Source organism: Gallus gallus, chromosome 2, assembly GCF_016699485.2.
Source record: "Gallus gallus isolate bGalGal1 chromosome 2, bGalGal1.mat.broiler.GRCg7b, whole genome shotgun sequence".
Taxonomy (NCBI): domain Eukaryota; kingdom Metazoa; phylum Chordata; class Aves; order Galliformes; family Phasianidae; genus Gallus; species Gallus gallus.
Window position 1 is genome coordinate 100,316,867 of NC_052533.1, and position 15,350 is coordinate 100,332,216.

General features: G+C 41.2%; 1 protein-coding gene across 9 annotated transcripts in view; it reads left to right on the forward strand.

Moving 5' to 3' along the window:
- Positions 1–15,350, forward strand: part of DLGAP1 (DLG associated protein 1) — a 391,290-nt gene that overhangs the window by 281,782 nt on the left and 94,158 nt on the right. For all 9 annotated transcript variants that reach the window (XM_040695516.2, XM_015282557.4, XM_015282556.4 and 6 more), the window contains one exon: positions 14,627–14,804. In XM_040695516.2, the coding sequence (XP_040551450.1) occupies positions 14,627–14,804 (178 nt within the window). The remainder of the gene's footprint in view (positions 1–14,626; positions 14,805–15,350) is intronic.

Genomic DNA, 15,350 nt, shown 5'->3' on the forward strand with positions numbered 1-15,350 from the left:
TATTTCCCCACTGGTGCTCCCCACAACCTGTGAATGCTGCTCTTTGGAGTAGCAGTAACTCATGTTGCATTTTGCTGCCTGTTGAAATCCATACCTACAACCGTCCCATTCCTTGACACCTCTCCCCCTCTCTTCCTGCCATCCAGCCCACACCCATTGCTAACATATGTCCCAGAGGTGGTTCAGATGCTTTCATAGGGGGTAGATGACAGCTAGGCAGCCTTCCCTCCAGCTAATCCTACCTCTCCCCATCCCTCTGTGCCCTACCCATGCATGCTAACACATTGCTTCCCACTCACTTCTCTATAAAGGGAATTTGTTACCCTTCACACCATAGCAGAAGGAAATCTTAAAATGTTTTTTTTTTTTTTAATCCCATAGGGAAGGCCTTCAGAGATAGAAAAGATATTTTAATATATCTCAGAGATGGAGGTGCTATGGAATAGGCTGCATAGAGAAGTGAGCTCACAGGCTGACAATTACAGTCTGGCTGGCTAGTGGGGGTTCCCACTGCATCCTCTGTGCAAGCCTATTCCTGGAAAACCTGTGAATTTGCTGATGGAAAGCCATTTGGAAGGCTGTGAGGAACACTTGTCTCTGTTAAGGTCTCATTTCTCCTCTTTGGAGAATCAAAGAATAGAATTATTTGAGTTGGAAGGGACCCTCAAAGGCCATCTTTTCCAATTTGCCTGCAATAAGCAGGGGCACCTACAGCTAGAGCAGGCTGTTCAGAGCCCTGTCCAGCCTGACCTTGAGTGTCTCCAGGGATGGGGCATCCACCACCTCTCCAGGCAATATGTTCCTGTGCTTCCCCACTCTTACCGTTTAAAAAAAAAAAAAAAAAAAAAAAAAAACTCCTCCTTCCTTATATCCAATCTAAATCTCTCCTCTAAAGAGGATAAGAAACAGCAGCACCAATGGCCCTGTGCTGATAGCAAACCAATCCACTGAGAGTCAGGGACAGAAAAACCCATCTGATCTTACATAGGAGCAGTTTCCTGCTTACAGCCCCCAAGATGTAAGAGCTCACAATAGAGATAATTTTTGAGCTTTCCATAGTATTTGATGAGGAATTACTGATTAATCTTCTCCTGCTAAAGCTAGTATTTAGAAGGGGGGAGAGGGACTGGGCCCATTAATGTAAGCAGAATTTGTCTAAGTTGAGGGGAAAAAATGCAGCTCAGATTTTCCCCTTGACAGACCTTCAGCAAAACTCAGGATATGATCAACTGAATGTGTAGCAAATGTCTAATTAATTCCTTGCCTGCCTTCAGATAAAAAACAACTTTTTAATTTTTAGTGTTTTCTCATTACTGAATAGTTCTCATCAGTGAATAGTGAATAGCTGTACACACAAATATCTGCCTTCTGATGTCAGAATTGCTTCCTTACTGCTATAAATGGATATTTAGCATAGTTATCTGTAGTGAAACAAGCAAGATTGGCAATGCAAGCATTGTATAGTGTAAATGTATTACTGTGCTGGGCTTTTCCTTGTTTTCTGCTTTCAAATATCTTCATCTTAAAAAATGTGAAAGTAACTTTTTTTAGCAAGTTTCCCATTGCTGTAGAGAAGGACAATTCCTTTTTCAACTGCAGTGCTGACCTGTCCTTTCCAGTCACTAAGGAAAGTGCTTTCCTTCATGAAAAGCACATTAAAAAGCTTTAAATCCTACCACTTCTGTAATGATGTGACGAATGCTGTGAAAGCAAATTGCTCTATGAATCCTAATTAGTTGGAAGTCGGGTCCCCAATTCATCTGGGCTGTAAAAATCAGAATATATTCTAAGAGGTGATAGATGTGTCACTTTTTTATATATCCTCTCTGTTTCTTGAGTCCTTGAACTTTGTGTGCTTTCTTCACCAACTGTGAAAACTAGAGGGTTTTTCCTTTAACTGAAAAGGTTTTTTCAAGCCTCATGAGGGGAGATTTAAAAAAAAAAAAAAAAAGTAATGTATTGCAGAAGTGTAATAAATTGCAATCTGTGGCAGCACTACGTTATTCCTCCCTCTAGTGGCTGGCTGGCTCCAGGGAGAATAACCGGAGCTCTTTATTAACATCTCATTGAATTATTTCATTAGCTTAGCTACTGGGAACTTAAGTTTTTCAGGCTAACATCCTCCAATGCCCTGCCCACTTGGTAATCCTTGATGCCCCTGTATATGTGGCTGTGACTGTGTGACATATGATGGGCCTTGAAATTTTTCAAGGGTACCTTTCTGCAGTGTTCTCAAGCTTTTCTCGTCCCTTCTGTACATCACATGATTTCCAGTAGCAGTTACATACAGAACCCCACTTCTTTTGCATTTCTTTGGTTCCACATGGTACACTGCACCAAATCCAAGCAATTTAACACAGCTGATCTCTGATGCATGTTAAACTGAAGAAGTGAATTTGAAGCAGCTTAATTTGTCCAGTCATGGTCCAATACTGGGGACTGTTCAGGTAGGGAAAGCACTCATGCCCAGCTTGCTATCTATCAGGGTGTGCCTATGTGTTTCTGTATGCCAATGGACAGCTCAAGTATATACATGTCATTAAGAAAAGTCCGATATTCCCTTGTGGGTAGTTCCGGAAAACAGAAAGTTGCTGCAGGCCTGGAATGCCCCTACCTACTTAGTCTGAGGGACAAAATTGAGTGGGTTGTCAGATTGGCGCATCACAGGAGAAAGCCAACTCTTGGAACTGAGCAGAGCTTCTGAGGTGGACCTGTGAGTGCCACACAGAGACATGATGGTGTTCTGACACTGTCAGACGGGTCTTATACAATCATAGAATAGCCTGGGTTGAAAAGGACCACAATGATCATCGAGTTTCAACCCCCCTGCTATGTGCAGGGTCGCCAACCACCAGACCAGGCTGCCCAGAGCCACATCCAGCCTGGCCTTGAATGCCTCCAGGGATGGGGCATCCACAGCCTCCTTGGGCAACCTGTTCCAGTGCATCACCACCCTCTGTGTGGAAAAACTTCCTCCTAATATCTAACCTAAACCTCCCCTGTCTCAGTTTAAGACCATTCCCCCTTGTCCTATCACTATCCACCCTCGAAAACAGCTGTTCCCCCTCCTGCTTATATGCTCCCTTCGAGTACTGGAAGGTCGCAATGAGGTCTCCCCAGAGCCTTCTCTTCTCCAAGCTCAACAAGCCCAGTTCCCTCAACCTTTCCTTGTAGGAGAGGTGCTCCAGCCCTCTGATCATCTTAGTGGCCCTTCTCTGGACCTGCTTCTCCTCGTTGTTCTGACAACAATAAATGGTGTTAGTATACATTACCAAAACTTAGGTTTTCTTCCTAATCAAGATGACAAAAATCTGAGTGGTAAAAATAGTTGCTGCATATACAACAAACATTCAAGGAAGAGTTCATTTGAGGAAGACAGCACCTACTCATGCAGCTCAATTAAATTAAGTAACTTCACAGCAGAACTGCAGCCTCCCCTCATAAGAACCATGAGGCTCAAGAAAGTATTGTAGGTTCCATCTTCCTTTGCTTAGAATGGACATTTTATGCATTAAACTTTTCTGTAGGTTCACTAGGCTGCCGAGCTTTTCAAAGAGTTCTGTATTTCCTCAGCAAAACCATTGACTTGAGATGAGTGTAAATCACCATACAGTCAGAAATGGTTCTAATTTAAAAATTCATTTCTTCTAAAGTACCTTTTGATCATCACACTGAGCATTCTTTACTCTATTGTTCAGCTCCTTCACTTTGCACGGAGTATCTGTCTCTGGAGCTGAACTTTATTATCTCAGTCATTCTGTCTCTTTTGCCTCTAGTAATACAGTAAAAACATGATGCTGCTATTCTTTTCCATTGGAGCACCTCAGTCATGTTTGCGAACTTTAATTCAACATCATGAACCCACCTGAGAGATGCTGTGGGGAAGTATCAGTGTACCTGTTTGCTAAGCCTGAGAATTTATGTGACTTTCCCTCCAGGTCACAGCAAACTTCTGTCAGCATCAACATCTGAACTCATGAATCATAGTCCATTGTCCATAGTTTTAAGTGCCAAGTAGACTGTACTTATTCTAGAAATTCTAGTCTTTAGGGTTTTTTCTTATGGTATTTTAAACAGAAACATAGATATCTGCATATTTTCATTTGAGCAGTGTAGAGGGCCACCTTCAGCTTCACTGTGTAACCTATTATTGTATTCTGGAAAGGAAAAGGTGTGTATCTCCTTCACAAATGGTTGACAGGATTCTGATTTATATGGGGTAAGTGCACACCATTATTCAGTCCTTTGTGACGAACAAGTTTTATTCATTTTCCTAAGCAAACACAGAAATTTGGGTGCTTTTCTTTTTCATCTGACTTCAGAGGATTTAATTTTTTTGAGGTTTTTCCTTGGAAAAGAGCAGTGTTCCAATTAAGTAAGGCACACTTTTTAATTCTGACAATTAAATATGTATTTGGAAATACTTCCAAATGCCAGTTGTTACAGGTCAAGGTGCCATCTGACTTTCTCACGTATTAAGGGTTTTCCTCCTTTAAAATGAGTGCATAAGCCCTTTCAATATCTTCCACCTTGAAGAGGATCCACTTTTCAGAAATATTCTTTCATTCTTATTGACTCCATCTGAATCACCACCCTTGACACTAACAGCGTGATTAGCAGTGCCATAACTGGTTCTCTATTTCTTAATCTCAGACCCAAATAAATGTTTCAGAATATTTAATTTTCATTGAATTAAAAGGTAACTTTTTAAAATAATTGTGGGAAAAAGTCCCTTTCGGTCTCCAGTTGGATTTAGCATTATAATGCAAACTTCTCAAGGTCTTTTTTTCCTTTGTTCTCCTATACCCCCAAAATATAATTGATTCTTCATTGTGCTTCATTGGGATGCACTATGGAAAAAGCTTGGCCAAAGAATAGCTTATAATACATAAGGCCTCTGTTTTGTTGGTTTTTTTTTTTTTAATACTAATACACATAAAAATACATCTTAAGCAGCATTTTAAATCTTTTGAATGTTCTCCTTATAAGAAAAGATTTTCTAATAGATGTAAACTGCAGACTTCCTGCTGGAGGCTTGCAGTGGTTTGCTCCTCTTAATAAGCACACTTATGAACCAAGTTGTCCAGATAGTGATATATTTCATGTGTACCTGAAATACTTGGTTACTACTTCATGCTTCATCTCACTACAGCAGATGGATCTATCCTTAAGCACTACAAAGACTTTGGAATGGAAATAGTGAATTATGAAATATATATAGACAGCTAGATTTCTTGAATTATCTGGGTTTCTTTCAAGGGATTTCTTTTGAAGTGAAAGCAGCTGAAGGGAAAGTGGTAGCAACTTCTCTTTGCTGAGGAATAGCTTTGGTAAAGTTACCTGGAGGGAAAGTCTCCCTGCTCCTGGGGTATTGCTATGGCTGTGATGATTGAAGTAAAAGGGAAAATCTCCTAGAGCAAGAGAGACTGCAGCCCAGACAATCAGCAGAGGATTTGTTAGAAGCCCTACTTCACACCGTTACTTTTAATTTACTTGCATTCTAGATATCACTTCTGGTAAGAAATACAGAGGAAAAATATTTCTAGCTTCTTTGGTATGACAAGAGAAGCTGCAGGATTTTATCTTAGGCAGTGGTAACACCCATCTGAACAGTTTCACCTGACAGACTTTTTTTAACGGGAAAAGACAGCTGCAGGTCACACCTGAGCTCCGAGCTGTGCTCATCCAGACACAGCTTGAGAAACCCGTGGTGAAGTTATGCAGGAGGTCACTGCTCTGTCTTCTCACCCCCCTCACAAGCCCCTCTGCTGTCAGGAGAGGCTGGCGTTCAAGCCAGACGTCAAGTTGACTTGGCATTCCAAGTCAACACCTCCCAGGTGTCTGCAGAGAAACAAAACATAGTAAGTCAGAATTACTTGCCTGGAAAATAAGAAAAAGTGATCTTCAGGCACTTTAAACTGCTCTATGTTCTTCAAATAACAACCAGCTGAAGTAGAGGATACCAAAACAGACATTTAGTGAGAGTGAATGTATAACCTTTGTAAATGGTATGAAAAGACAAGAGAAGATAAAACCCACAACCAGCACCTGTATATATTATAATGCAATTCAGCAGTTTGCAGGTGTTACCAAGAAATAATGCATGCCCACAGCAGGGGGAGATAGTCACATAGTGTGCTTGTCCCTGGATTGTATCTTCCTTCCTCAAACATTGCTTTGGAGGTTGTGCTGTTCCTGAATGATATATGAGGGTTAGCTCAGCCTCTTAGCTTAGTTGTATTTGGTATTTTTCACTCCTCATTGCTTTGAGATGTCCTTGCTTTTCAGAGTTTCTCCAATGCTTTTGTTCCGGGTAGCACATCTGTACAGCTGGTGTTGAATCTGCATTTTTTTTTTAGTCTGAAACTTTTGAAACAGCAGAAAACTGAATAGGAAGTGAGGAAGGCTGTCTCTGTAATACGAATTTTTGGAAAAACACAGGTGGCTGCTTATTCATATAAAGGTGTTGGAGAAATGGTGCTGACTTGCAAAACTGAGATGTGTTCCTGTTATTAGTGGGAGATGTTTATACAGATCTAGCCTGGGAGTTGGGAAATGTCATTCTGAGCAGGGTGTATTGGAACAGATGCCTGCAGACTCAGAGCCACGCAGTGCACAGGGGACCACCACCTGCTTACTGCTCCATGTGGAGCTGGGGATGATCACCCCTGAAAACGTGCACTGAAAAATACTCTGAACCTTGACGCTCAACAGCAAATACTTTTTTTGGTATTTTCCTGGAAAACATCACCTGTAGGTAAACACTGACCGATACCATGTCAGTTCAGCACAGGAATATGTTCAGTTTTGGGAAGTCTGCCCAGAAGATCTCTTTGAGCTGAGCAGGATGCTATCCTCCCACTCCTGGGAGCAAGCTGGTGCTTCTACAGAAGCCATAGTGCTAAGCAGAGGGCTGGTTATGCAGCTAGCTCTGCAGGAGCCTGGGTGACATTCCTGAAAAACAACAGCTTTCCTGTTATGGTTTGGCAGAGAGCTGCACTTCTTGGGTTTTCCCAGTGGCAGAATTAATCAGACTTTCAATGGATGAATGAGGAAAACCTGAAAATTAAATTAGGCTGTAAGGTCTAAGCATGTAGAGACCAGGATTTTTACAGAATAACACAAGGATTGAAATGGGAAATATCTTGGTTCCAGATACCCTGGACAGCCCTCTGTCAGTGTCGTAACTAGGAACTACCTAAGAAATTCAGACTTTATCGTTTGCCCCAAAAGCATCAGGAAGTACAGATCTGCAGGTCTGCAAGAGAATGTTTTGCCTGTGCTAGCAGACACCTGAGAGAAGGGAAATGACAGAATGATTTGATGCATTTATGATAACAGCTGCAATTAAAATATTAGGGTGAAGTGGTCCATGTCCAATGCCAAAAGCTGTGTCTGTGCAGACCTGGTGGCATCACCTGCCCTACTTCTTGAGAGACTGCCCTCACATGTTTGCGGGTTTGGCTGGCAAAGCAAAGTGCTTGACTTACAAAATGAGAGTTCCCAGACTGAGGATGACTTAAACCTCACTAGAGGGAAGTGGTGGCACAAGTCGCCAGGAACATGGTGTGATGTGGGATCAGAGGGGTGAGCTGAGAGGAGATGACAGTGCCTTCTGCAGGAAGACTTTCGTGACAGAAAATAGAGTAGAGAGTTCATCAAAGCACTGCTGTAGGAGTTTAATGGAAAGAAGAGCTGGGCTGTTGGGGGGGATTTGGAAGAGTGGGCCCTGATGCATATGAAGCATCTGTGCTGCCAGAGAAGGATCCCTCAGAAACCCACAGAAGAGCCTGGTGTTATGTTTGATGTAGGTTCAGAGATCTTTTCCAGAAGAAAGGATCTTTAAAATCTGTTTGAGCATAGGTTTGGTGAGATTGGTAATAGGTAAATGAGGCCCACAGCTTTTCTCTGTGGGTCTTCTGAGAGGAAAGCTGCTCTTGTCAAGGTAAGCACTCTCAAAGATGTTACATCTTACCATGTTAAGTGTGGTGTTTCTCTTCTAGTGTAAATAAAAACTGCATGTTTTACAGTAACAGCTTACCCTGGCATCACTGGGTTGAGCTGGTTCATTGGGTTGAGCTGTTTCTACACTTCAGCATCTCCTCTCACTCTTTAGGGTGGAAGGGAAGAATACTCGCAACTGTTACCCCCACACACGCCCCCACATGGGAATCAACACCAGTGTGTAGACCAGATTTCTGATTTAAGAGAATTGTATAATGTCTATCTGCATCATCTTCCATCTGCTCTTGCCAACTCAGTTGCATATGGCACAATGTGTCATTTCCGCGCTACGCTCTATTCTTTGACCATGTCTAGAATGCATTGGGATGATTCAGCATCTCAGTGGCAGGTGAAAGGATCCTTCAGTTCATCAGCCAGTTCTTTTGACTGTATGCAGCATCTGAAAGGACCTTTGAATTAAAGGAGTATCCTTGTTTTGATGTGTGTTGATAGATTTTATGCAGCAGTCAGCTTTGTTTGGTAACATTTTAGCCCTTACAAAGGAGTAAATATGGTCATACAACATCATCCCCTTTCTTCAGTAAAAAAATAACCAATTCCCATCCCGAAACTTCAATGTCTTTTGAGAGAAATGGGTTTCGCTCTCGTAAAATCCCAAAGAAGTGGTATCATGGCTGATTCTGAAGCTGGCAATAGCCCAGCATGGAGGGTTTTAAAGGCAACTGTGCTTTGTTGCAAGTGCTGGGGGAGGAAGGGGGAGGAAGAAAAAGAAAAAAACAAGTTGATACAGTTCCTGCTGTCCTCTGTGAAACAAACAGAAGCTCTCTGGCTCTCTGGCAGAACACTGTATGCTTACTGGAAAAACTGCAACAGCTGGATATAGACATGTTAGAGAGCTGTGTGATTCTACACTGATAGACTTCTGGATTGGTTTTGTGTTTGTTTGTTTGATTGCTTTCTTCTTTAGCCCTCCCAGCTTCTGTAAAATCAGGCAGAAAGACAAATGCAGAGTCCCACAGTTTCTACCTCTTCTCACCTGGTGGCATATCCTCTGTATGTCCCCCATATCTTTGTGATGTGTGCACGTTGGTGCATACAGCAAAGATGCCTTATTGATGACATCTCTTATAATATCAAAGGAAGCAGATGCCAATTTGGGGTAGATATGCTGAGTTGCTCTTCGGCAGATGTTCTTTTTCCAGTTGTCTCCACGTTTTAAACTTTTCTTTCTCACACTTGGCTCTTTAGCAACTCCCTAAGGACTTGAGAGGGTTACTTACTTTTGTAGCTTCAAGGTAGAAAATTCCCATGAGGAGGTTCACTTGATCCTAAACAAAAACAGAACCAGAGACCTTCAAAATCCAGAAAAAAGTCTGTGGTGAGGGGAGAGGATGCTCAAAAGCATTTTTGTACTGCTGTTGTCTCTGTCAGTAGCATGACAGCCTTTTGTACGCTGTACTGAAAACGCAGCAGAACATGGGTGCCAACATGATTAAATTACCCCAGGCTGCTGATCCGTGTCATGGCTAGAGTCAGACGGATGCACTTGAATGACTTTGTTCTGTACATGTTCTTCCCTGATGTCCTTCAGTGTTTGCTCTGTGTCAGACTGCAGTTATTCTTCCTTCTGGCAAAACCAAAATGCTAATGAAACAAATCACAGAGGTGTACATTGGGCAGACCCAGTAGCCAAGCTGGAGGTGGGGCATTCAGCCTACGGTAATCAAGCCTCTGGGAACCAGGCTGTCTATTGCAAGCTAGAAAACAGTGTTGGGAAAATGAGTAATAGCAGGGGGTTGTCGAGTTGGGCTGGTTTTCTTCATCTTGTTGGGCTTGGTGTGTGTGATTTGCTTCTGGGCACTTTTTGTTTGCTTGAAGGCTGGTTTTAGTACACTCCTTTGCTGGCTTCCAGAGGTATTCAGGACGTATTTTCTTATCCCTGCCTATAGCAAGGGAGTGGGGGGGAGGGTTGGGGGGAACTAGATGATCTTAGACGTCCCTTCTGATCCAAACCATTCTATGATTCTATGACTTTCTCTTTATTCTGCTTTGTCATTTTGTGTTGGCATAGCACCATACCCAGCTGGCACAACCTTGTTCTTTGTGCTATGAATCTGAATGCTGAACTTAGGGAAGAGAATCCGGTCTCAGGAATGTTTTTCATTAGAACACTTTTTCCTGTTATGTTATACATCTAAGCTAAGGGGATGCAGCCATTGTCAGTCTAGTCTCTCCCTGTCTTCATTCAGAAATGAAGTGTTGTAAATGAAAGTGTTTTTCACAAAAAGCACACCTATGACAGCCTTCCTAAATGAAAAGAAAATATTAAAAACTAAACTTGCTGGTTCTTGTAAACAGGGAAATCTTTCTTGTCTGCTTTGTCATTTCAAAGCCATTTTCAAAGCAATGAAATTTTTCAATGAATACATTTAAGCTATTTCATTTTTAACCTGCTAAGATTATGGTTTATAGCCTTTAGTATATATGGGAATTAGCTAAATTCTAGACAGAATATATGAGTCAGAAACAACAAGGCAGTTTGTAAAGAGAATTTATGGCAATTCTTCACTCCTCGCTAATCCTGGTGATCATCTGAGAAGGTGATTGAAAGAATGTATGTTGCAGTGGTGTTAGAGATGATTATGTGTGCATTTCAAGTCCTTTCATTTCTACACCTGAATGAAAATGAGAGACTCAATCTCAATATGTCTGAAAGGTAAGAAAGCAGAAATCAAAGGGCAGTATGCAGAGGCAGCTTAAATATTTCCTTTGCACGTCTATGTGATCTTCTGTCTTAGGTGACTCACTAAAACTTATTTTCTGCTTAAATTAGTGCTCTTCTCCTTGTAAGACCACCTCACAGGCTTTCAGTAGTGTTTTGCTTTCACAGGTGGGATACGTCAAACTTTCTTGAGGTACAGTGTCAGTCAGAGACTTCGGCCTTCCTTCACCCAGAGGAGCCTTTGTTTCTCAGCAGGACTCAGCAAACATCTAGGTTTGGTGTTAGGAAAAACTTCTCCAAAACAGCAGTCAGGCAGTGGCACAGGCTGCCCAGGGATGTGGTGGAGTCACCATCTCTGAAGGTGATCAAGAAACGTGTAGATGTTGCACTGAGGAGCATGGTTAGTGGGGAAATACTGGTGGTGGGTGGACAGTTGGACTGGGTGATCTTGGACATCTTTTCCAACCTTGGTGATTTTGTGAAACCTCATTTCCACCCACCTCAGCACAACTTTTCCAGTCAGTCCCCTTGGGCTCCACAGTAGGGACAAGCAGAGTGTAAGGTCCTGGGAAAAGGCCTGGGCTCTGAGTTCAGGACCACCCTTGGGTGCTTGTCCCACATTACACAGGCAGGCACTGCAGCACAAAAATGATGCAGCGCACCTGAGAAGGTCACTGAAGAGGTTCAATAACTCACAACCTCCTTCTGCCAATTAATATATCTAATGCATGGAGTCCCAAAGTCTGAGTCCCTCGCCTGTTATACTGAGTTGTGGAAATTAGAATGGCACCAAAAAATAGTTCAGGTAATGCAGAATAAACAGAATATGGAGTTGAACCCGTAAGAAAGAATAGGTTATTTTCATTTGCATGTTATAGGTAATAAACTCTGAAAACAATAAATTAGACGTTCAGATGTTTTCCTACTGTACATAGCCCTACTCTTGACTTAACTGGATGGTTTCAAAATTCAGTGGCCTTTCAGCTGTTCATTGGAGTGTGCTATAGAATATAGTGTCTATTTATTATACAGCTACAAAGATAATATTAATCATCATAAATGGAAACCTATGGATGTTTCTTCATCTGTGCTTTAAATTTTTATCACTTCCCCATCGCTACATCTAGTGAAGCAGTGATTGTAGCAATCAGTAAGCAGGAAGCCACCTCCTCCAGCAGCTGCCAATATCCTAGTCAGGTTTAAACAACAGATGGGAGGTATGACAGGCTAAAATAAGTGGCCACCTGTAAAATGTTGTTCTAGATATTGTTCTAGATATGTGCCAACCTGGCAGGTTATATTTTCAGGGACAAAAGTACTGAGAGAAAGGAGGCAGCTGTGCTGACCACCATGTCTGAAACAGCAGGAAAGTGTTTTCTCTCATGGATGCATGCCCTTGTTTTCTGCAGAGTTGGGAAAACATTCTTATGCAATGAAAATACATATAAAAAATGAATTTCTATACTTTTTGTGGGTTCTTTCCATGACAGTGGTAGCATCTGTGCCCTGGGTGCAACAGACAAACCTTGCTGCCCTGCATGCCTGCACCTTGATATAGTGCTTCCAGTCTTTAAAGGGCACCTGCCTCAGCACTTGCAAATTTCTGTCTGGCACTATCTGTGCACTGAATTTTGCAGTGTGCTGCAGTTTATTCTTGTGAGCTCAGCTAATCATTGAACAGCGACAGCCCCAGGTGACACATTTGACTAACTGGCAGCTAATCAAGCATATTTGAATTTTGCATGTCACATACTGGCAGCAAACTGTTCACAACATATTCATGAAGTACATTTTGAATTAATTTAAGAAATGCATTCCAGGCAACGCTGATCAGTTTACAGATCTGCAGGGGAGTGAGGAAGCTTGCATGCATCTGAAAAAACAATGTCTGTTTGATTATTCATTCTGTCTTTTTAATTGTTTTATTCTTTTTATTTCTATATTTCTATCAACTAACAGACAGGATTCTTTGTTTTTCCAAGAGATCTGTGGTTAGTGTTAGTTATAAAAATGCTGTAGCTGGCAGCGTTTTGTAATGGTCGTTTTTTGTCTTCATTCTTTTGAGTCATTTGAAACATTACTAATTCTGACATCTAAAAAGCTTTCTACTTCTTACATGTGGAATCAAATGGCTTAAGGAGTCAGAGCATATGAAAATGGCTCCTGTGAGTATTGCACTGCACACCTACTGAAAATGGCAAGCAGAGGATATATGTGATAAGAATACCTAGTAATTAGTATAAGTTTACGTATTTTTATTAGGCAGGTAATTAGCAGCCAGATAAGGCAGTATTTCAGAGATGGCCTAGATTTTATTACTGTATTGAACCATTCAGAAGTAGGCCCAGTTGCTGAACTACTTAGGTGTGCAATTACACAACAGACTTGTCCTCCTAAAAATACATTGACAGTTACCAGAAGTGTATGTGCCACTGGGAAATTGCTCATACTAATTGCCATCATTAGCTACTTGAATGCAAAATATCTGCAAATGCTTGACGAATTAAACATAAAATGGATTCTCTTCTTTCAGGTCAACTGGATATGCATTTCTAAACATTAGTTAACCAAGTTTAAGCCTTTAATTAGGTTACAAATATTTTGTTCATATACATGCAAGTATCCATGTAAGATATACCTTTCAAAATGTAAAATTTTGTTAACTTAGTGTGTTGGCTTTGCAATACTTGGAGAATATTGAAGATATTTCAATACAAATACCCTTTCAATACATTATCTGTTCATTGTTTAAAAAGATGTATCCCAAAAAATATTTGTATCGTAAAAAAAGACATAAATCACTTTTTTTGTGACTCACATCTTTATGGGTACCTCAGATTGTGAAGACAACTCTTACTGAGCATTTTCAGAGGGTAAAACATCTCACAAGTGGAAAATCGTATTTGGATGTTACGAGCCTTGCTGACTGACTCTTAAGTACTCAGGAGCACTCAGGAGTAATGTGCAGTTCGTGCACATTACTTACATTACTACTTGTCCATCTCATTTGTCACTGATATTGTAAAGGTGGGGGTTGTTTCCACTTCAGAAACACAACTGTGGTTTTCACACTTCTAATTTGACATCAAATCATGTAAAGCTACTTACCTGGTCTACATTTTCTTAACTTGAGCCTTCAGCCAGCATTAAAATATAAAATTAAAGCACATTAAATTCAACCATGATTGTTGGAGTGATTTCCTGAGTTAAGCTATGCTGTGAAGTCATTTTGCGTGTTGTGGATGATCTGCCTGCACTATTTGCTCATATGCCCTTGAAAACTCCATCCTTATTTATCAGGAACATGCATGAGTCACAGAGCCAGGTCTGATGGACACCAGCCTTTCTGAGAGAGGAACAAGCACATAAAAAAAATAGAACCTCTGGCCACATCAAGAAGTGTTTGGCAGGTGTGTTGAGGTTAATACACACAGATTTAGTCTCAGGCCTCTCCTTTCCTCACCATGCCCTCTGTCTGATTTTGGTGGTTGCAGCGTTCACCTCTAAGCACTTTCTTCTATTGCTCTCACCTCAATAGCTCCACTTGGTCTTTTAAAACCTACACATTAAGTTGTTTCAATGTCATTGCTCCTCTTGTCCCACATGGTGAAGTTTTTATTGGGGCTGGTAGCTGCCACCATAGACACAACATAAAATTTTGCTGTGCTGCTCTCAGTAAATAAAATAAAAGTTATGTTACCATTCTGCTTAGGCATGGTTTACACCTTACTTCTCTCTTTCCACCAAATGAAGGGGAAGAGTAATCCAAATAAGAGTGCTGACATTACACAGTATTTGTATATTTATGAAATAACGATAACGACCAGTTCAAGTATTGCTGTCCCATTGAAAAGCACTTGTTTATCCCCACTTCTGGTGAGGCCATTTGTGTTTGATGAAGTATCTTTTTCTTTCTTTCTTTTCCCACAAACCTCTCAGGATATCCAGTGAACACTCGCCAAAGCTTCAGATCCGGAGCCACAGTTACCTGAGGGCAGTGAGCGAAGTCTCAATCAACAGGAGCTTGGACAGCCTGGACCCTGCAGGGCTGCTGACATCCCCCAAGTTCCGCTCACGCAATGAGAGCTACATGAGAGCCATGAGTACCATCAGTCAGGTGGGCACACACATGGAAGTCCATGGCATCACTCACCAAACCAAGCAGAAACTGTTTTGCTTAAAATAGACTCAAGTCATTGCATGCGACATGCTTTCAAAGCATTTACATTTGTTTGGTTTTTTTAAAGTTTTCACACAGTTTTGTTTGTGAGAATGCAACATTTGATAATGCCACAGCCTTCCTTTTGCAAAAGGATGAGTCGGACAGCATGCAGTTTGTTTGAAGCAAAAGCAGTCTGATCTTTTATTTAGCTTTTCCAGAAGCAGGTGCTCAACAGTGTCTTTATACATGTGTCTTAAGGATCTGGTCTGAAATCAAATTCTCTGACCATCCCTCAAAAAGTCGTGTAGAAGCTGATTGTAATGCTAAAGGAAACTGAATTCCACAGTGTTTTGTATTTTACAATTCTTACAAGAATATTACTATATTTTCAAAGCTTTTGTTATCCTTTTGTATGCATTCTTAACCCTGAGTGCCTCTGAACTTCTCACCTTCATAGTACAAGTATCACAGAATATATTAAGTGCAAAGGTCTGCTTGTCT